Source organism: Branchiostoma belcheri, unplaced genomic scaffold, assembly GCF_001625305.1.
Source record: "Branchiostoma belcheri isolate BF01 breed outbred unplaced genomic scaffold, Haploidv18h27 scaffold24, whole genome shotgun sequence".
NCBI classification, from domain to species: domain Eukaryota; kingdom Metazoa; phylum Chordata; class Leptocardii; order Amphioxiformes; family Branchiostomatidae; genus Branchiostoma; species Branchiostoma belcheri.
This window is the reverse complement of record NW_017803843.1, coordinates 2081702-2103987: the sequence shown is the minus strand read 5'-3', so window position 1 is coordinate 2103987 and position 22286 is coordinate 2081702. Positions and strand designations below refer to the sequence as shown.

The following is a 22286-nucleotide window of genomic DNA, read 5'->3' as shown; positions in this document are numbered from 1 at the left end:
GTAATGTCTTTCAAGAGTTTCCGGCAGTAACATGTTCTTGTGTTTCGGATTTGAAAAAAAAAATTCCGATTTGATTACCCTAGGTTTTTGCCCAAATTTTTTCCCTCTCGCGGACCGTGTCGGCCCAACTAAGGACCGTGCCGTCCATATCTGACGGCCCGGGAAGCGAGCGGGATTTCCCCCCCCTCCAGTTTTTCTTTTCCTTTTGTGGGATCTTACCGTATCCACTAGTAAAATTGGTTTTTGTGTTCGGTAGAAACCAATTCGCAACCCATCTAAGGAGACGAAGATTTCCACCCCGGCATGGGAGCTCCTCTACCCGTTCGACCCGCTAGGAGCTCTGGAGAAAAGAAACGCCGACATTCTTTGGGTGGATTGGAGGGGGGAAACTCCCGCTCCAGTGGGCCCGACGCCGTCCGTCGAGGAGGTAGCATCGTTCAGGCAGTGGGCCTCCCCACAACAACTTTGTTTCCCGGACCCAAAGCATTTTAGAGCAGGGGAAATACATGAACATGTTCCGTATTGGAAGGAGTTAGGGCAGAAGCTAGGAATTACAGATGGAGAAGTTTTGAGTTGGGTATCGGAAGGGGTGAATATCTTTGATTTTTTCCGCCCTTTCAAAGGCTCTTTTAAGGGGAGACATTATAAAGGTCCGAAGCCTCCGTCAATGTATTTTCCTAACTACCGTAGTAATGAGAAGTTTGCGCATTTCATAACTAAAACCTTGGAAGAAAGAATTGCTTCGGGGGCGGTAGAGGTACTTGGTAGGGTGGGGGAAGTGGACCCGCCGTATCTAACCATGCCTTTGGTCGTAGAGCCGTCGAAGCCTAGGCTTTGCCACGATGAGAGGTTTCTCAACTTATGGATCCGTGACTGCCCTTTTAAGCTTGACCGACTCATTGATGTAACAAGGTACATATACAAAGGCTGTTTCCAGGTAGTTTGCGACGACAAATCTGGCTATGATCACATCTTGATGCAAGAGAACTCGCGCCTTTTCCTGGGAATAGAGTGGGGGGGTTGGTGGTTAGTGTGCAGAACCTTGCCGTTTGGTTTTAAAAGCTCTGGTTTCATTTATAACACCACAGGCAAGCTAGCAACCTCTTACATTATCTCTCTGGGTGTACCGGTATCGCAATACATAGATGATAGACATGCGGGACCCCTCTTAAAGCGTAATCAACCCGCGACCCCCACAGTGAGCCTTCCCGAGAAGGAAAATGAAGAGTTCTATTTGGCACAGGCAGGCGCGTTCATCTTGTGCAAGGTCTTAGTCGATTTAGGATATTTCCTAGCCTTAGAGAAATCCACTTTAATTCCGACAACGGTGGTAAAGTTCTTGGGTTCCCTCATTTTCTCAGTGCATTTGGCCTTCGGCATACCTTGTGATAAAGCAGCAAAGTTCGGAACCCTTAGAGAGCACATCTTGGAGTCAGAAGAGGTAGACGTACGTACTCTGCAGCGCTTCGCGGGTAAGTGTGCCTCTTTCGCGATCATGATCCCGATGGCGTTGTTATTCACACGAGAAACTAACAGAGCGATAGCAGAGGCGATCGCCACAGGGCGTCCGATTAAGCTTCATCCGGAGTTAAGAGATGAGCTGCGCCATTGGAGGCTGCTCGACGATACAAATCAGATTTTCCCTTGGGTGAAAGAAGCCCACTCCACGCTGCAGGTCACAACGGACGCATCAAACTTCGGTTGGGCGGGCATCGTAGTCTCGGCAGGGGGTCAAAAAGGGGAAACGAGGGACTATTGGCAGACCAAAGAAAAAGACCTGCCCATTCACATTAAAGAAGCAAGAGCGATCCTCCTGACGCTTAAAGCCTTTTCGGTCAACCTCTGCAACTCAAGGATCATAGTCCATTCTGATAATCAGGCGGTAATAAAGGCGTGGGAAAGTCAAGGAGGCAGGGATCTCTCGTTAAGTAGGACCTTAAAGGAAATTTTCCACTGGTTGGTAAACAACAATGCTTCCCTGACCTTGAAGTATGTTAAATCTGCAGACAACATAGCAGACCAACCCTCTAGAGTACTCTCACCGCAAGATGCTACGCTGTCACCTAAAGCGTGGGCTAGGGTAGAAGATTGCTTTGGTCCCCATTCCATTGATTTTATGGCATTAGATTCAAATGCGATGGTTCCTCGCCATTTTACCCCTTCAGCCTCCCCGGACTCCGCGGGAGTGGATTTTTTCAATCAAGATGTAAGTAAAGAGCTCAACGGGTACATTTTCCCTCCCATCTGCTTGGCGGGAGCTTGTATCGCACACCTTCGCCAACAGAGGGTACCGTATACTATCGTCCTCCCAGACACTACCATTAAGCATTTTTGGTGGGCGGTCATTAACTCAAGGGCCTCTAGGAAATTCTTGCTGGCAGAACGGGGGGATAAAGAGGTTGTACTATTCCCTTCCCCTAAGGGTTACCGCCCAAAACCCATTACGTGGGATTTGTGGGTTTTCAGAGTAGATCACTATTAGAGGTCCTAAATTTTTTGCGGAGGTGTGATAGCGTCTTTTCGACGCAGATGTAGGGGGTAAGTCATGTTAGGAGTTCAGTTGGGTCTCTATTATTGTGTGTTCCCTTTGTCCTGGTCTTTAGGCAAGGAGCGCAGAGTCGGCGCCCCTGGTAGGTTCTTCCAACACCACACATGCCCCCCAGGGTGCCACATCCCTGAACGTGGACATCTCAGCCTTAGATGCTCAGGTGGATGGGATCCTTCGGCAGACCTCAAGTTATGAGAAGCAAAAAACTTCATCTTTCGCCGATTTCTCGCTCTTCCTGTCTCGATTACCCGGCCAGAGATCGGTGGATGAGGCAGAGCCAAGAGACGTGTTAAGATATCTAGCTTACAAGAACTCGGCTGGGAGAACTCAGATCCATAGATTATCTTGCTGTAAGAGGGGTCTAAAGGGCACCCAACCTTGCGGCTGCCCAGTTAGTCTAGCTGCCGGTTCCTTAAACAGCCTAGTTTCGAAGTTAAGGAGCTCCTTCGAGGAAAGAGGCAAAGTTAAGGAATGGGGTGATAACGCAGTAAAAGGAAACCCGACGAAGCACCACTCTATCCGCCGCTATATAAAGATAATAGCGGAGAACCAGGCCAGAGTCGCGATTACCCCTAAGCAGGCCATACCTCTGTTCTTAGACAAGTTGGTGCGAATAGCCAGGTTTATAGACGAGGAGGTACGGGCACCTGAAGTAACCCCGATTAAGATCTACTTACTAGCCAGGGACCAGGCTTTCTTAAAGCTAGCCTTTTTCTCTGGTGATAGAGGTCAAGACATCTCTAATTTGCTCACTCAAGAGATACTACAGTTCCCAGACGGTAGTGGTTTAATCTTTAATCAAACTTTGACGAAGACGTTGAGAGGGGGTTGTTCCCGGGTATTTGCTGTGGTCAGGTGCTCGAGTAAGATTATCTGTCCTGTGGAAGCGGTAATTTGGTACAAGGAGGTGTGTGACGCCATCGGAGTCCCGTTAACGGGTGGTCCGCTATTCCGGAACACTAAAGGAAATGTTGTCTTAGAGGAGGCGTTCCCCGCCAAGGCGGCCGGTGCCCGTCTCCGGTGGTATTTAGATAGGTTAGGGATTAATGAAGGAGAAACTTTGCACGGCATAAGGGCAGCTGTCGCTATTCTTCTAACTATGGCAGGAGTACCAAAACAAGAGGTATTAACGCATATGGGTTGGAAAACCCCTAGTATGGCCGATCATTATACTCAAATTGCGAGGGTTTTAAATCCGCAAGGCTCCTCCCGTGTGTTAGCAAGTATAGCAGCAGGTGAACCTCCCATGGCGTCCCAGTTCGCAACTTTGTACAGAAGTAATAGTTCGTTGCAAGGTTTTGAGCAGGCGTTCGTCGGAGCGAAAGTAGCCCCAAAACAGTGAGATAAAATGCATGTACTTGATTAGTCAGTGAGGAAAGGAAAGAGAAGGAATGTCTCCACAACAGGGTAATTAATAACTGTGATGATTGGTAATGTGTTAGAGCAAAAGACTGTACCGCCATGTTATACATTAAAATGATCATACTACTGCGGAGTCTGTGTCTTATCTCTGGGGCAGAGTGGGGACGACGAGGAGGTGTGAGGTTTGGAGAAGTAGATTTGGGAATAGATGAGGTTTGGAGAAGGGTGAGGGAGGAAGTAGGAGAGCGCTTGGCTGGCCAACTACGAAGAAAGATACCGAGGTCTTCACGGCCCATTCCTTAACCTTTACCGAGGTCCATCAGGGTAAATATATAATTATTCCCACTGACGTCATAACAGTTGTGACCTATCGCGAGATCTTCTCGCGAGAGGTCACGACCTATGACGTCATCTCCAATTAATCCTTCTTTCGCGGCAAACCCAGCCGGGCGGGAAGACTAGAGTTTTGTAGCGTAGGGTTTTTTTACCGTAGTTTGCTAGACAGTTCCGGGTGTCTAGAGGGGCACACCTCTTTTTTGCGTTTGGTTTTTTTACCCACCCGCCCACCCACAACCTAGCCCTTGAGGGCCTTTTGGGTTGGTGTTTCCCGGTCCTCGGTCTTCACGGCCCATTCCTTAACCTTTACCGAGGTCCATCAGGGTAAATATATAATGATTGCCATGGGTTAATAAATGTCACAAGAGTATTTGTCTAGCAAGACTCTTTGCAGTAATCTGCTTTTTAGATGACATGTATCATGAATTCCACACTGCAAACAATGACTTGCCTTCTGAGTGCACTGCACCATTTTCCTGCAGTGGCCCATTTCTCTGGGCCAATGGTGGGCCAGCATTGTCCAGAATGGTTTTCATGGCTCCAATTCGAGGAAGTGCCACATGCTGTAAGACAGGCAGGTTGTGCTTTTTTGCATACCTGAAACACAGGGAATACGTGGCAATGTTTTGATATGGGGTAACCAAAGGTTTTAAAGTAAAATAAATCCATGACTGTCCCTATCATTTTCCTGTAGCTACCTCACAGCATCAGAGACATCATTAACTCAGTCTTGTTTAAATGGAAAATCTCTGCAAACAGCTGGCCTCTGTAACAACTATGATATATGAATAATACACCTGTTCTGATTTGGTTTACTGATAAGATTTACTCACTTCTGGCTCCTTTCTCTCCTCTTCCTGAGAAATCCTCCCTCTGGGAAGAGGATGATCCACTGGTGATTCCTGTTTAAATACCTGGTCTTAAGGTGATCCTTCAGTAGCTTCAGCATGACCTCCCTGTACTGCTGACCCTGGATCAGGTTACAACATGGTATTAGCCTGTGTTACACAATCCAGGGCTTGGTATGTAGGTTAGTACAGGTAGAACTGGAGCTGTGCAGATATTTCTGATGTCTACCTGCTCCTAACCTGCTGCACTACATGTACTAGGTTTATTTGTATTATTTACTACAATACTTAAAGCTGTATTGAAATATAATACACAACCTGTTGCAGAAAGAAGTCGCCGTGAGCCCAGGCACACCAGCCAAAGTTGGAGTACAGGAAGATGTAGTCCATGATCCACATCATGCGCCTCACCACCGGACCCTTGTGCTGAAGAGCCGCCATAAGGGTGGCCACGTCAGCTGTGGACTGGTGGTTCACTATCACTATAGCCTCGTCACTGTAGGTGTGAGAGATGTCTTCTCCACACTCATACACTGGGAACACAAACATGAAATGTTAGCCTATAATTGTGTAAAAATGAAATTCATCAGTATTATTAAGACTTCATATAGAAGACATTTAAAACATTTGCTACTCAAAACCATTATCATTCAACCAAATTGGTAGGGGTCACCGCCCCTTATATATTTCGTAAGCTTGACACAAGATTCATAGAAAAGCATAATGAATCCTAGCTGAGTCCTTCCTCAGCAATACAAGTTGTAAAAACACTTCTGGGGTTTATGTCTATGAGGTTTATGTCTATGAGGTTTATGTCTATAAGGTTTATGTCTACTTGTCTAGTATAAAATAACTAAAGCTACCCCAGGTATACTTACTCTGGTATCCAGCACTGTACCCCCAATAGCCAACCTGTGCCAAAAGCCACTTGAACATGATGCCCTCCAGTCGCCAGAATAGTTCAGGTCTCAGTATGCGCACAGGCTGCAGACATAGCAGCCACACGAAATGGGCAGGGATGACGTACAGGTTGTTGACGGTGATAAAGGCTAGTCGCAGAGCAATCCTCAGCAGGTACCAGGTCCACGGCAGGAGCCACACCAGCAGCTGATTCACTCGATCAACAAGTGCCATTCTGCAGAGTACATCAACACAGCATATTCAACAGCACATGGCCCATTTGGGTACATGCAGTTTACAGTACTGTCCCAGCAAATGCCTTAATACCTTCAATTAGGAATGTCTTATCAATGATTAACTTGAATATGGATTTCACTGCTATTGGGATTTTACTCATTCCCAGGAAAGGCATGCAAGAACCATGACACTGTTAGAACTAAAAATTAAAAAGACTATTGACTAGTGCCCTGGCAGCAGTCTGGCACCCAGGCTACCAATCCAAGGCCAAATACATGTAATATGTTTGTTCTTTCATTAGATCAGAACTAAAACCTCCTTGGTTTCACCACTTCCTTTTTGAACCTCCTTGGTTTCACAGGCTCCTGAAGGAAAGACACGTTACTTGGTTATTTTGTAAAAAACGATATCCCCAACAAGTCGTATACAACACCACCTACCTGCCTCCCTGTCTGTCTGCGCAGATTTTGGTAGCACGACCCGATCAGTTATGTCCACCAAACATAGCCGCGTCTTGTCCCCATCATGGTTTGTTCCCGCTCATGACCGGATGACCCGCCCACATACCAGCATCAACACGACACCTTCCTCGCAAAAACACCGTACAAACACGTCGTCGATATTACAGAAGAAGAATTGCGTTGTCGTGAGCCGAATCACAATTTGGTGCAGCTTAAGGGCTATTATGATAAAATGGATACATATGTAGCGTTATCTGCGTGCAGCTCAGGTTTTCATTTTGCCACTTTCACCTGGAAACCAGACCTGGAGTAACATTACATCACACCAAAACGTGTTGATGAACGTATCATTGAAACAGATGAATGATGATACAGAAATATAATACAATATATAACGTTAAAAAAATGACAAGAATATACTTTAATAACGTGGATACAAATTAAGCAAGGTCCGACGTGGAAAACCTGTCCTATCATGATTAGCGGTGCGTTTGGATGCAGTAACCACCTGCCCGAGAAAGGCCAAAGGGTAAAGGTGACCATGTTGCTGCGCACTGTCCCCGCCTCTCAGTCTGTCGGCTGGTCCCAGTGGAGTGGTGGAGCCGCTCGTGGAGCTGTGTCCGGGGGAATTTTCGGCATTTCAAACTCCTCAGATCACATAGAACTATGGTAGGAACTGAAATAGACTCTACGGTATTGTATTATGGTTAAACGCAAATGACAGTGTCGGGGATGAACCCATACCTTTAAGGTCATAATTTTTTTATGATAAACGTTGGGGTTGTGCATGTAACATTACATCAGTTATCAAGTTGCCAGTGAACCTGACAATCATGCAGTTGTGTTGTAGCTAAGTCATTCAAATTATAAAAGACCCCCTTGATGGGCCATACCACCATTGTTTTACACATTGCTTGTCATCATCACATACTACTGCTAACGTTAGCATTTACCCGTAGTTTCCTTGGTCTTCTTTGTTTGCTAACAGTGAGTTATATGATAGTTTATTGATTGGGTGATGGGTAACAGTGGTCCTCCAGCTCTTAACGTTACATCAACATATGTTGCTGTTGTTATCAATGTATGCTTTTTCTTGCATAGAATTAGCAGAATTTCTGATGTTTGTTGTTTTATTACATGATGATATAGAGTTGTACACACACACAGATCAGCCAAAATGTCTGATCCACAATTCATTTTCCTTTTTTTCAGGCAAGCACAGCATACCGCATTGAAAGTGACAGCTTCGGTGAGCTGAAGGTCCCTGCAGACAAGTACTACGGTGCCATGACAGAAAGATCGCGGCTAAACTTCAAGATAGGAGATGAGATGGAGAGAATGCCTGTAGGTACTTCTAGCATGTATCGCTCACCTGGGAAATAAAGTTGCTACCAAATTTAGATGTCAGCTTGTTTTTTTATTTATTGTATGGGATTCAATTATGAAGAGAAAGGTCATCAGAACATACACAATGTATCTACTGAGTTAAGATCATTTGCAATCATGTTTTCACTGCCTGCAATTCTTCGTGCAAAAGAAAGGCTGTTCCTTTTCTCCTGTGTGTGGGTTCATGCCAATTCTTCTCTTTCAGTTTCAAGTCATCAAAGCAATGAGTGTCCTTAAGAAGGCAGCAGCGGCAGTCAACCAGGATTATGGTCTAGACCCAGACCTGGCAACGGCCATAATGAAGGCTGCAGACGAGGTAAGCAGCATAAAGGAGGCACTTTTGGTGAAAGAAATTGGTAGCAACATATGCAATTATTGACATGAAAGGTTTTGGTCAGGATGTCAGGAATCAAACTCGACAATAGAAGAAGATGAAAGTGTCACTCTTGCTTCACTCATGATTGGCTGGCATATGCAAAGGAAATGGTAGAATGTGTAGACTGGGCAAAGGGTGTCAGACAGTTGGCCATAGATAAATCACCTTAGAGAGTTAGACAGCCAAACCAAGAGATACATATTTTAAAAATTAAGTTAACATTATGTGTGGTGTTTTCCTTCCTTTCCTTCCAGGTTATTGAGGGGAAGCTGGACAAACATCACTTTCCCCTGGTGGTGTGGCAGACAGGGTCTGGTACCCAGACTAACATGAATGTTAACGAGGTGATCAGTAACAGGGCCATCCAGATCCTGGGTGGACAGATGGGGAGCAAGACTCCTGTCCACCCAAACGACCACGTCAACAAGAGTCAGGTAGGTACATGTACATGTAGAAACCATAACATTTGCTTATGTTATGATGGTAGGATGGATGGATAAAAGGGCCCTTACGGAATATAGAACCGGTATTAATATTAATTTTGTCTTGTCTACCTCAGAGCTCCAATGACACATTCCCAACAGCCATGCACATAGCTGTGGCTCAGGAAGTGCATGAGTGTCTGCTGCCTGGCCTCAGGACCCTGCACACGGCCATGAAGACCAAGGCTGAAGAGTTCAAGGACATTGTCAAGATAGGACGCACACATACACAGGTACCTGCAAAGCTCATTCATTAAAGTTCATACTTGTCTTACAACAGGTACCTCTAGACACTCAATTCTGATTCATGTACTAGGAGTTGGCTTTATATGCTTGATTTGATCCTGACAGATGAGTCATGTGGTTTCGTGTATTATCTCAGGATGCCACGCCCCTGACCCTTGGGCAGGAATTCAGCGGCTACACCACTCAACTGGAGTACAGCATAGAGAGGGTCACTGCAGCCCTACCCAGGGTGTACCAGTTAGCAGCAGGTACAGGTTCTTGCTCTTCAGACAGTAAACTGAACCGATTTTTTAATTTAGCATCTTACAAGTACTCATGCTCATCAGCAAACTGTATTTTAAATATGTTAATAGTCGAGCAAGGTCAGTTTTATTTTACCTTGTAAACTACTTTGTTACAAGGATAACAAAGGTGTGATGATTACATTCACCCCTACAGGAGGGACTGCTGTTGGCACAGGCCTCAACACCAGGATAGGGTTTGCAGAGAAGATTGCCTCCAAAATTGCTGAGCTAACAGGTGGGATTTCTTCATAGACAATAGCTGTTGTTTGGGATTACACCTGTAATCATCTGGTTTGACAATGCTGCTGTATGCAATTTAGTTATCATACTAGCTACTGCATCACTATCATATTGTAATGCAACCTTTTATTGTCAATATTTTATGCAGACATTTCTTGAACTGATATAGGAAATGAATAACTATTATCCTGATTTTCCCCTTCCTTCCCAAAAGGTCTCCCATTTACCACTGCGCCAAACAAGTTTGAGGCTCTGGCTGCCCATGATGCTCTAGTGGAGCTGTCTGGTGCCATGAACGTGGTGGCCTGCAGCCTGATGAAGATAGCCAATGACGTCAGGTTCCTGGGGTCCGGGCCACGCTGTGGGCTGGGGGAGCTGCAGCTACCAGAGAATGAACCAGGCAGCAGCATCATGCCAGGTTAGTCTGGACTTGTGTTGGGGGCACAGAACTACATTAACGGTGCACACCCCAGTTCTTTCGTGACCGGGGTCCGTGGTAGTCCGTTGTAAAAAAGTGACAAAAAGGTTTTGAGGGTCCAAGTTTGAGGTGACATTTCTCATAAACTGCCACGAAATATCATTAAACATTAACATGGCTGAGGAGTGTAAGAAATGGTGATTTTGGGGTGAAAATTTCTTTTGGATCCGAACCTTACTTCCGGGTATCCTTGCGCGCCAATAAGCTAACCAATCCTAAGGTTTGGACTACAGAAATTTGGTCCATTCAGGACCCTGTCTTATGCAACAAACAATTGTTGTTTCAGGTAAAGTAAATCCCACCCAGTGTGAAGCCATCACTATGGTTGCAGCTCAGGCCATGGGGAACCATACAGCAGTCACTATTGGGGGCAGCAACGGTCACTTTGAACTCAACTGCTTTAAACCCCTCATTGTGAAGAATGTGCTGCAGTCTGCCCGCCTTCTGGGTGATGCCTGTGTGTCCTTCACCAACAACTGTGTTGTAGGTATCCAGCCTGACCAGGATCGCATCTCCAAGCTCCTGAATGAATCACTCATGCTGGTTACAGCCCTAAACCCTCATATAGGATATGACAAGGCAGCTAAGATTGCTAAGTTAGCACACAAGGAGGGAACTACGCTGAAAGAAGCTGCCCTCAAGCTGGAATTTCTAACCAGTGAGCAGTTTGATGAGTGGGTTAGACCACAAGACATGCTAGGACCAAAGTGATCTTTCTGATCCTATAGCAACATCTACAAAATATCCAAAAGTGCCCTTGAAGTGCCGTGAAAATTGGATCAGACTGGCTACAATACACTACAGATTATCATTATCAAAAATCATCTGTTATTGTTTAAAAATGCCTTACTCACAATGCCACTGATGTGGTAAATTCAGCTTGTATTAATGGAATAGAGACTAAATCACCAAATTACCAGAAAAGTCTTGTTGCATCTGTACAAATATTTAGAACAGATATTGAAGAACTATTTTGAAATATATCAACAGACCAAGATGATTTATGTTAGACACATGCTAAATCTTGTGATATTTCACTATTTCATGAAATTGTTTGTTATTTTCACCCAATCACAAATGCTACATAATTGAAGTCTACTGTACAATGTGTTGAGCAGCTGTTGTGCTTTACTATAGTCTTATACCACAGATCCCATTGCATTCTGGGAGGTGTGTCCCCCTTTGCTAACCATAGTGCACATCTACCATAATGCAATGGGATCAAAAGGTCTGTTGCTAATTCTTAATATGCAGTGTGCTTTTTGCAAGTGTAACACATCTTACAGAACCAGGCACATGTAGGTTCTCTCTACCATGATAGATGATAGCCTATCACATTACCTATGATACGACTTGTGTAGTACAAAGTTACAAACATTGCATTAAACAAAGGTGACCAAGCATTAAAGTCATCATTCTCTTCAACCAACAATGGCCAGCTACTTCAAGACTAAGAGCTATAGTAAAATTAGATAATCTCTGTAATAAACTGACAATGCAAATATACTGCTGTGTTTTTCTCCATTCAAAAGATCTGCCAAAACATCATATGAAAAGTTTACAGTCTGTTGAGTTTAGTGACAATAAGCACCCTCAAACACTGATCAAATGCAGTGCACACACACAGACCAGCTTTGTCAGGGCTCCAGTCAAACCCTGCTATTGGCTGTGTGGATAACGTGACATTCTGTAGAAGTGACACAGTCCCTGCCACGCCCATCTCCACGCCCTTGTCATCTGCTTTCACCCTCTTGTCTGGGTATGAACTGTTGGAAGCAAGATGCATTGTGAAAATCAAGTGTCACATATCAACAAGTTCTTTACCATTACCAGTTATTTCCCCTGGCATCAATACTAGCAGTTCATACAGAATTATCCAACATCTGATGCAGAGTTCTATTACTTCTGCTCTTAGACCACAATGGTCAGACAGATACGACAGGTTACAATGTTAAAAATGTGTGTGTTGATGAACTTACTACTGCCACAGGTTAAGAGTACCACTCCCTCCACAAGTCATGAACACATCTCTGTTCTGGGGAAGATGCTTGGTTAGCCACACAGTAGACTTGTGAGCCTGTGGAATAGATGACACTAGTGAAACAAAGTGGTGTTTTTTTTTCAGTGAGATTCAAGTTCCAGATAAAGCAGCCTTAACCTCAGATATGTTCTGACATATCTCACAATATTAAATGCAAAGTTATTTTTCTTTCCTGGACTCTTTTTTCTGCTGGTAGCCACCACCTGTATCAGCCATACTGAGTGGGCTAACCACATCTCTGTGTGTGCTGCCCTGGGAGATACTTTACCCAGTATTGTATAGGTGTAGATGTAGGTCTACAATCCACAATCAAGTTCTTTGTATCCTGCACAATGTCAATAGTCTGGCTAAATTCACATGCCTGAAACACATCATTCTCCCTCAGTATGCTTAACTTCATGAAAAACCTACCTTTTCTGAAAGAGAGGCAAATCCTTTTGTGGGGTGCTGAGTACGCATGTCAAACACATGGAATTTGGATTCCAAAGTGGTTGCCACCATCTTGTTCATGTTGATGTCCTTCCTGTCAAACTCCACACTGCACACCTAGAGAGCAACGATGACAGGTCTGTGAAAAACTCAAATGTATTACACATGCAAACTTGCTTACAAGTTATGCTCATTAGTGCATGTGCACCTATAGAGTAACAATGATAAATTACATGTATTCCTGAATGCTGCTGGAATTTAACTCACTCGTTGCTTATTTCAATGACACAAGGCCAAGGCAAAACAAAACAAATGCTGTTGTTTCCAGCCTATGGTTTCATAAACTACAATTCACCCGGAGCAGCAAGGACAAAACTGACAAAGCTACCCTTACAGCCTTACCCCATTCTTGACATTTGTCTCCCATCGTAAGGCCATGTTCCTTAGATCAAACAGCTTAATGTCTCCATTGTCATAACCAGCACATACACATCTCTCTGTTGGGGAGTATGCATTCCCTAAAAATAGGAAAATTTCAAGTTAATCACTGTGGTTCAACTGTGAACACAAATATTTTTCAAACTAACATTACCATACCATACACACACAAGGGCTATATATAAAGAGAAGGCCCACCAAAGGCTACAGTCCAGCAGTCTCTCCTTGCCTCTGCCTCAGAGGGTTCCATTGTTGCTACAGGCACATCCTTCTGTCGAGGGTCCCATACCTTCACACTACCTGAAAAAAAAAAAAAAAACAAGTCTTTACTTTTAAGTAAACTCCTATGGGTACAGGGACATCACTTGCTAATGTCCGGAATCATTCTTCATGTCAGAAATGCTCATAAGATGTCAGAGATGATCAAACAGATGCATGAATGTACCATCTCTGCTGCCAGTGACAATCTCAGGAGCTCCCTCCCCAATCCCCAGGCCTCCCACTCCATCAATACAGTTGATGATCTCCTTGTGGGCTGGGGCATGATATACTGGAGTGTCCACATTTTCCAAGTCCCTAAAATAAAATATTGTAAAAGAACTTGTTGACTTAAAGGACACTAATAATGATCCGAGTAATATGATTTTACTTCACTGAGATCTGTTGAAGACCTAAGTTACTTAGTACTGGTAGGTCAAATACAACAAATTACATTTTAAATTAAAGACTCAAGATCTCTTTTCACTGTCAGAGCAAAGGCAGTGTGTCTTGTAAATATGTGAAGAATACACTGAAACATACCAAATTGACAGTTTCCCATCAAAGTCTCCAGTTGCAAGGTTCCTTTGCTGAAGGCTTGCTGCTCCGAAGGTGCCGCACTTGAAAGCTTTGGCCTTTTCACGCTAAAATATAATATTCAGGAAAGGGGACAGCATACATGTATAACGTTATACAATGTATAATATGTAATGTTATATAGGTTGATTTACATACGTAACTCAAAGTACAATGTTTATCTACAAGACAATGTTAGGTAAGGTAATGAGCTACTATATCTAATATCTACTCTACTCTACTCTACTGACTATATAAAAGCATGTGGACTTTCCACCATCCTCACATAAATGCGACTAGCATTACATTTCCATGGCAACCAACAAAGTTAAATAACAGCTTTACCAGGCAGTTGCTGTGGATTTTCTTGACTTCTTATCATCATAAATCAAAATGTTGTAGCTTCCATACCTCTTTCAGCAGTTTGACCTCTCCTTTGGACACTTCATAGATCTGCAAGGCACCTGTACCTCGGGCATGGTTGCCCAGCACAACGAACTTAGCACTACAAGGAATCCACTTGCAGTCAAACAACGTGAAGTTTAGAGACTTCTCCACGTGCGCAATGATCTGAGGCTTATCTACCATGTTTATAGGTTATGAGCTTCACAATCAAACTTAAACCACGTGCAGGAATACGCTGTATGTGTCAGAACGTCGTTGTTTTTGTGAAGAACCTTCTAGTTCGTGTGAACCGCCATTTGTAACTTGGACGACTACATTTCAAGATGGTACAGACCAAAGCGTGATAATAATTAGCCACCTATAGTTCTTCAAAATGCACATCCTGTATATAGCAATGAATTTTAAGCTAGTCTGTTGTATGATTTGATGTCTAGATGACTTGCATTAATCCTATTTTCTACAGCCATTGATGTAAAGTATTAAAACCCCCTATCTGCAAAATGTATTAATCGTCGTGACGTCACCTTTCATGGAAGGCACCTACGAGCTGCAGCTACACACCGAGAAAGAATACTTAGTATATTCGCATGACCGTCATCGACGATAAGCTGCACTTTAAAGACTATTGATTCCGCCCAGTGACTTAAGAACTCTGTTTAGAAACCCAGACAGCTGATTCCATTCCACCGAGATGGCAGGGAATTACTATTTTGCCATAGTGGGGCACCACGACAACCCAATCTTCGAGATGGAGTACGCCCCTCCCAACAAACCAGCGGAGACCAAGAAGGACGACCACCGCCACCTGAACCAGTTTATCGCCCATGCGGCGCTGGACCTGGTGGAGGAACAGATGTGGATGACGAACAACATGTACCTGAAGACAGTGGACAGGTTTAACGAGTGGTTCGTGTCGGCATTCGTCACGGCTGGCGGGATGCGCCTCATCATGCTGCACGACCAGAAAAATGAAGACGGCATCAAGAACTTCTTCCAGGACATGTACGAGACTTACGCCAAACACGCCATGAATCCATTCTACGAACCAAATACGGTCATCAAGTCACAGGCGTTTGAAAGAAAGGCACAGTTTTACGGCAAGAAGTACTTGACCGGATGATAGTGACCTCTGGTGCACTGACATGACAGCATCGGTTCATATAACAATGTGACGTTAATGTCATTATCATATTACATAAAGCTATGTGTGAAATCGCACAGATGAATATACTAGTAGTGTTTCGTTATCTGTTTCAGTAGCATGTACATGGTGTTCTAATGAGATATCATATCACCTTGTTTCTACTGGCACTGCAGTTTTATTAGTATTTTCATGTGACATGTAACGTTTAATAGGTCGACCTGAAGCGCAACTGCGGTGATGCAATGCCCTAATGTAGTATTAATGATCATTACATCTCTGTAACGGTTAATTACATGAAAAAGTGACCTAAAGAATTCATTGTTCATATGGAATTATATTTGGCTTCATTGTAATTACTACATGCTGGTATTTCAGTTTTGTCAATGTTAGTAAACAACAGCTACACTAAAGAGGGTCTGCATGTCTTTTTCTATTAGACACGCTGACAATCCCAGCATGATGATGTGTATTTATGGAGGAAGGCATATGCACCTTCTGTTCGCAAACCATATACTGTACTGTACTGGTATGATCAGAGACAATAAAAAGCTGATGTTTTGTAATAATTATTGTTATTTAGTGAACCAGTTTTTCTGTTTGTAGATTGAAACAGAATAAAGGTCTCAACCTGCTACCATTGAATAACTTAACTTGCAAAAACACAGTTGTGTGGTCAACATACTTTATTTTTCAAGGTTGAAAGAAGGTATTACAGTAATAATTGCCTCCCATGTGAACCTGACTACCAATCCCAAATGTGAGAAAGGTTTGAGGGTGAATGAGGTATGAAATACTGCTTGTCATGATACTAGTACTTTCACAGAGATAGACTTGGTTATTTCATAATTGGAACTGAGCATTGTTGGGGGAAGTTGCATCCATGCAATGTTGGACTATTACAATTGTCAGAGCCACCAAAAAGAGAGCAAAGTTACCTGTAGACATAGAAAATAACCTAGAAGCATCTATGTTTGTCCCAAGTTTGTCTACAATGAAATGAATCGACCCTCTTTGTCATTTATCCCCTTTACAAGCTAGATTCAAACCAGTTGGCAAGTAAACATGGTAATAATATGAGAAATAATTGCAAAGTAACTTTACAACTGTGTCTGAAAGTGAAAAACTCAACAAAACGTATCTTTGTACACAAATCATTAGCTTCTTATCCATAGCTGGCATTGCTACCTCTATATTTAATCAAGGGTTTGGTAAAATTAGCCAGTACAGTTGATCATTCATTTGTACAGTATGTCATAGTGTCCTGGTCTATACAACAGGAACACCTTTGGCTCTGTGCCTTCAGGAAAGTCATGGTGGTTGACTTCTCTGAACCAGCCCGGTCCATGTACTCCACACGAACACCAACGTTCAGGCTGGACGTCAGGGCTATGATGTGGATGTGATCACTTTCCCTGGCCATTGGCTCCACCTCCTATAGGACAACAATCAGACGTGTAACTGTTATTGTTGCTAGTGGTTCCATACCATTGTCCTGAACATTGATAAGCTAACCTGGGCTGAAGAAGTTAGAGCTAATTTCAGCCAAACGGAAGCATGTGTGTAGTAATTCAGCAATTACATGTACGTATGCATGTATACCTTCTACATGTATAAAGATGACAACAAAAATCCAAATGTCATTATCTTTGAAGTTAAAACATACCAGTCTTGTCATAAAAGTCAGCTGCAAACTTACATGGCCACAGAACTCTTTGACAGAAGCATAGCTTTCAATGAAGTTCACAAAGAAGTCTTGATTTTGTTGTAAGTAGCCTGATGTTAGCAGCCGCAGATAGACCACCAGATAGTCTGACAGGCCCTGGTCCCGGAAGGTTGCTAACAAATCCTCCACTGGGATCTGCTGTTCAACCTTCTCTACAACCTCCATGAACTGCACATACAAGAGTCAAGGTGAAACATGTACATGTACTAGTATCGAGAATCATCTTTCTCAAATTGCACCTTCAGGTCAATTATTTCAGTTAGTTATTTATTGGTTCAGTTCAGTATGAATAATTATGTTACATGAACAACCAGGGTTGCCCAACTAGCTAACCCAGGAAAAGAATACAAACAATAGGTTAGATCTATACATGTAAACACATAAGCATTATTAACAGACATAACGTTGATATTAGCGTCATATCTGAAACATGGTTCACACCTAACCACCCCACCGAGTGTACTAATATAGAAGGATTCACCTTGTTCTCTCGAAGTCGCACATGTAACCGAGGTGGTGGTGTAGCAATTTATGTTAGGGAGTCGATACCTTCTAATGTCATCAATTTTATTGAAATACCTGTCGAGTTAGAATGTCTATGGGTCTTAGTGAGACCACATTGGTTACCGCGTCATATTACTAGTCTAGCTATCTGTGCAGTTTATAATCCCCCTAACTCTATATATCAGGATATACTGGAAAAGCATATCATAGACAGCATCGATAAAATAAGTACTAGATACCCACATGCTGGGATCTGCGTCATGGGAGATTTTAATCGTCTTGAAGTCATGTCCATTCTCCGTGGAACCCAACTAGTTCAGGTTGTTAAACAACCAACTAGAGGTGACTCCACACTCGACTTAATAATTACCAACATTAAGTCATACGAGATCCCTAAAATCGAAGAACCTCTTGGTCTAAGCGATCATAATACAGTTATTTGGCGCCCTAAAAATTATACGTCTACCAACATCAAGTCAAAATGTACCTTTCGCCCTATGAAGGACTCGAATATTCGTTCATTTGGCAGGTGGATCTCAACCTATACATGGGATGAGGTCCTGGCCGCCCCAAACACTCAAAATAAGGTCGACGTATTCTACAAAATACTACAAACAGCAATTGATATCCATTTTCCTTATAAATCAGTGATTAAGCACAACAGTGACAAACCATGGATTACCCCCTTAATAAAGACTACCATCAAGAAACGCCAAAGGGCTTTCCATGTGGGAAACATGTCACTATATAGGAGTCTTAGAAACAAAGTCATCCACCTATCTCTTAAAGCTAAGAAACGACACTATGTTTCCAAAGTTCAGCATCTCAAAAAAGACAACCCAGCCGACTGGCACCGATGTCTGCGCCAAATCTTAAACTGTCGAAAACCCCCAGTACAGATCTCCTCCCCTGACCTTGCCCATCTGAATGACGGAGACATGGCTGACCTGATAAACAGCCATTTCTCCACAATTGTTAATGAATTACCTCCCCTTGACTTAGAGTCATTACCCGCTTACCTCCCGTCGCCGTCAGAGCCCCCTCGTGTTTATGAATGGGAAGTCTTTGAAACACTTAGACGACTCAAAGCGAATAAAAGTAGTGGCCCTGATGACCTATCCCCTAAAATTGTGAAATGTTTCGCTGCAGAGTTTACTGAAGTACTTACCCACATTTACAACTCGTCCCTCGAGGAAGGCGTCGTCCCTGAACAATGGAAACAGGCCTATATTTCCCCAATCCCGAAAAAGACACCAGCTTCTATAGACAACTTAAGACCTATATCATTGACGTCTATACTTGTTAAGGTTCTTGAATCGTTCGTAGCAAAATGGGTTCTCCTTGATGTCACAAAAGTCCTCGATCCTAATCAGTTTGGCAGCCGAAAAGGCATGTCAACTGTTCATTACTTGACTACCATGACGAATTTTTTATTCCTTAACGCTGAAACGCCAAACAATATACAGACCATCTTGTTAACCGACTTCAGCAAAGCCTTTGATAGGATTAATCACACAAAATTGATAAATAAGATGTTGGAATGTGGGATACGTACGTCGGTTATGCCTTGGCTTTGCAATTTCATTTCCAACCGTTCGCAGTGTGTCCGATATCATGGTAAAACCTCACAATGGAAAACTATCTCATCTGGAGTCCCGCAAGGTACGAAATTAGGTCCCATTCTGTTTTTGATTTATGTAAATGATGCTCTCCAAGTCAACAGTTTAAATCGATACAAATATGTCGACGACCTCTCTGTTTGTGAAAGTAGACTTCTCTATGAACCCAGCCTTATCCAACCATCTCTTGATCAATTAAATGTTTGGGCTTCCAAAAATGACATGACATTGAATGCTGACAAATGTAAATTAATGATGATTACCTTTATGCGAGATTGCCCCCCTCCCCAATTAATTTCCGTCAATGATAAGCCACTAGAATATACAGATGACGCATGTATTCTCGGCCTATGGCTATCCCACAATTTGAAATGGGACAAGCACGTTGAATCCATTATAAGCAAAGCTAGTTCCCGACTCTTCCTACTAAAGAAATTGAAACGTTTTGGGCTCCCTTCAAATGACCTAATCGATTTTTACCAAATGTATATACGCCCCATTCTTGAATATGCAGCACCCATCTGGACCTCCGGCATTACGGCCCTACAAACCAGGAAGATTGAACGCATTCAGAAACGTGCATTACGGATAACCCTTGGTCCTGAGTACACATGCTATAACGACGCCTTATCCAACCTAGGTCTCCCCTCCCTTGAAAAGAGGAGGGAGGACCTAAGTTTGAAATTTGCCAGATCCCTTTTTAACTCTCCCTTTAGACCCTGGCTCCCACCATGCCGAGAGACGATCCATGTTAGAAAATGTAAACAGTTTAACCAGCTCTTTGCCCCCCTCCCGAGAACAAATCGATACAAAAATAGCCCGATCCCCTATCTTACAAGTCTATTAAACAAATATGGCACATAGTAAATCTCCCATGACCGGCCCACCCAAGATCAGTTATCACGTAACATACTATATAATTAATAATTTTTACACTGATGATGTTGATATTGTAAATATTGTTAAGTTCATTTTACTCGCTTAATATTTAGTTGTCTATATGTTAAATGTGAAATACTCACTTGTCTAGCTGTGTATTTGTTAACTGTGCAATATTTGTATCTCTGTTTTTAAACTAGCATATAATTCAGCACTACTTATTAGTTGCGCTGCAACATGCTAGCGATTGTACTCTTTTATCTTCGATCAATCAATAAACAACAATTATTATAATCAAGGCATTCTGTGTTGTTATTGGATATTATCATATAACTTTCATAGTTGTTCATACAGAATCTTGCAGCTTGATTCTGTACACTTTCCAATTTGTCTTTTTCTTTCTTTGTATATGTGTCACGAAGTGACAGTTATACATTAAGATTTAAGCACTTACATTGTAGTAGCAATAGTTAGACCCTTCCTTCGAGCGGGGGTTCGCTGCCTGTTCGAGCACACCGTGCGCACGTGATCACCACGGGTGTTCGAACAGGTAGCAACGACACCTGTTCGAAGGAAGGGGTTCTAGAAAGGTAACGTTACGGAGGAGGAGACTTGAAGAGATTAAAGAAATGACAGGACACGTTATCTCTGTCTCCGTGTTTTCTCTACGCCACCGTGACATATGGATCCCATACTGTCGCGGCATATTCTAGGTTCGGTCTTACAAGTGACGTGTATGCAAGTGATTTTACTCTAGTTGGACATAGATTACGTTTAATCACTCCCAATGTCTGTTTTGCCTTAGTTGTGATATTATTAACATGTCAAAACCGGGTATTTATTAATCCCAATCCATACATTAAACAACCCAATAATCACCCGCATATGACCTCAGGTGACCCATATAGAACACGATTCTCTTCTAAAAAATCCAAAAATAACTTGAGTTGTGTTCCAATGACCTCGGGTGACTCCCATAAGAACACCTGTTCCCTGCCTTTGACCCAGATAGAACACACCCTTCCCCAGTGACTCCAGATGGAACTATGTTCTATGTTCTATTCAGCATGTGCAAGGGGTAAATTGTACATTGTGTCACTCTTAACTGCATCAGTTTGGATAGGCTATCGTGTAAGCTATGTGATAATAGCGTTAATGGCCCGCCCTTTCTCGGTGAATATGGTGTGATAAAGCCTTGTCAGTTGCTATAACTACCTCATAAAGCCACCTCGTTCGCTGCGCTCACTTGGTGGCTTTATTCGGTGGTTACAGCAACTGACAATGCTTTATCCCACCATATTCACCTCGGGGCGGGTCATTAACCCTTAATCAATCATCTGAGAGCTAAAGTACTTTCTCTCCCAATTACATGTGAAAAAGACTAGAATACCATATATAGTTTTATGTATGCTAGATCTATTCTAATCAAATATGAACTGTCATTTCCATATTATGGAAGAACTAAGACTAAGTAATGACTGTCCATGTTTGATTGTAGCCTTCTGCTAGCCACTAAAGGGTTAGAATTTCAGCATATTTATTGCAGTTATATATCAACTTATCTCAGTCATGCCATAACTTACAGTATCATGGAAGTCTTCTACTGTGAAGGCAGGGAATCCAAGGGACACCAGCATATCTTTACTTTTAGCAGCAACCTCTTTGAACCTAAAGAACAAGAGGCAATGTGGCATCAACAACATTCAATGCTCAAGTCCAAATAATGCAGGTATGGTATCATCCAATTATATCGGGGCCATCCCTTTATGGACAACACAATTGCTTTTCAGCTACTCACCTTTCCAAATCTTTTCTGTCATCCAGCAACCTCTCTAGATAGGAAAAGCCAAAAGCCCTATAGAAGCAGTTCCCATCCCCTCTTGTTCTTCTGAAGCACTTGTATTTACTTCTCAAGTCCTAGATCGAGATAGGAGAAAACATATCCATGTAGTTGAATAAAGTTATCAACATGATCAGAAATATAGTCAAACTACATATATTTTCAAAGACAAGTCTTTGAAACACTTGATTAACACAATACCCAAACCTTTTGAAGAATGGAGCAAAGCACTCCATAATGGAGTCC

At 42.8% G+C, this 22286-nt stretch overlaps 5 protein-coding genes across 6 annotated transcripts in view; 2 read left to right on the top strand and 3 right to left on the bottom strand.

Annotated features, from left to right (window-relative positions):
* Positions 1-7012, bottom strand: part of LOC109471149 (acyl-CoA:lysophosphatidylglycerol acyltransferase 1-like) — a 12039-nt gene extending 5027 nt beyond the window's left edge. The window contains exons 1-5 of one of the 2 annotated variants that reach the window (XM_019770386.1): positions 6668-7012; positions 5973-6229; positions 5413-5627; positions 5080-5216; positions 4698-4843 (exon numbers count right to left, since the gene is read on the bottom strand). In XM_019770386.1, coding sequence (XP_019625945.1) covers positions 4698-4843; positions 5080-5216; positions 5413-5627; positions 5973-6228 — 754 coding nt within the window. In that variant the 5' untranslated portion in view covers position 6229; positions 6668-7012. The remainder of the gene's footprint in view (positions 1-4697; positions 4844-5079; positions 5217-5412; positions 5628-5972; positions 6230-6667) is intronic. The other variant, XM_019770385.1, reaches the window with a different exon arrangement.
* A 220-nt stretch (positions 7013-7232) lies between these two features.
* Positions 7233-11292, top strand: LOC109471041 (fumarate hydratase, mitochondrial-like). The gene is made up of 9 exons (XM_019770220.1): positions 7233-7361; positions 7905-8036; positions 8284-8394; positions 8709-8888; positions 9014-9169; positions 9319-9430; positions 9621-9701; positions 9921-10124; positions 10471-11292. Exons 1-9 carry the CDS (start codon positions 7359-7361, stop codon positions 10893-10895), a joined length of 1404 nt encoding a protein of 467 aa, XP_019625779.1. The 5' UTR covers positions 7233-7358; the 3' UTR covers positions 10896-11292.
* LOC109471043 (WD repeat-containing protein 92-like) lies at positions 11052-14685 on the bottom strand. The gene is made up of 8 exons (XM_019770221.1): positions 14338-14685; positions 13894-13994; positions 13538-13668; positions 13291-13392; positions 13057-13172; positions 12637-12771; positions 12164-12261; positions 11052-11950 (listed from the first exon to the last, which is right to left on the bottom strand). Exons 1-8 carry the CDS (start codon positions 14512-14514, stop codon positions 11743-11745), a joined length of 1068 nt encoding a protein of 355 aa, XP_019625780.1. The 5' UTR covers positions 14515-14685; the 3' UTR covers positions 11052-11742.
* Positions 14686-14886: 201 nt separating this feature from the next.
* LOC109471047 (trafficking protein particle complex subunit 2-like) lies at positions 14887-16033 on the top strand. Its single transcript, XM_019770230.1, has one exon. It carries the CDS (start codon positions 15023-15025, stop codon positions 15449-15451), a length of 429 nt encoding a protein of 142 aa, XP_019625789.1. The 5' UTR covers positions 14887-15022; the 3' UTR covers positions 15452-16033.
* Positions 16034-16143: 110 nt separating this feature from the next.
* On the bottom strand, positions 16144-22117 carry LOC109471046 (ubiquitin thioesterase OTUB1-like; the record flags this gene model as incomplete). The annotated part of the gene is given in 4 exon segments (XM_019770229.1): positions 16144-16907; positions 17172-17366; positions 21784-21868; positions 21999-22117. Coding segments are annotated over 3 exon segments (450 nt in total). The 3' UTR covers positions 16144-16706.
* Positions 22118-22286: the final 169 nt, after the last annotated feature.

What these genes read in the sequence shown, in the direction of transcription:
- LOC109471041 (XM_019770220.1), top strand. An exon ending in CAAAATTGCTGAGCTAACAG is followed by an intron (nt 9,702 to 9,920) that starts GTGGGATTTCTT and finishes CCTTCCCAAAAG; the next exon opens with GTCTCCCATTTACCACTGCG. An exon ending in AGGCAGCAGCATCATGCCAG is followed by an intron (nt 10,125 to 10,470) that starts GTTAGTCTGGAC and finishes TTGTTGTTTCAG; the next exon opens with GTAAAGTAAATCCCACCCAG.
- LOC109471043 (XM_019770221.1), bottom strand. Translation starts at nt 14,514, where the DNA reads ATGGTAGATAAGCCTCAGATCATTGCGCACGTGGAGAAGTCTCTAAAC. An exon ending in GATGGGAAACTGTCAATTTG is followed by an intron (nt 13,669 to 13,893) that starts GTATGTTTCAGT and finishes ATTTTATTTTAG; the next exon opens with GGACTTGGAAAATGTGGACA. An exon ending in ACTCTTAACCTGTGGCAGTA is followed by an intron (nt 11,951 to 12,163) that starts GTAAGTTCATCA and finishes TGCTTCCAACAG; the next exon opens with TTCATACCCAGACAAGAGGG.
- LOC109471047 (XM_019770230.1), top strand. Translation starts at nt 15,023, where the DNA reads ATGGCAGGGAATTACTATTTTGCCATAGTGGGGCACCACGACAACCCA.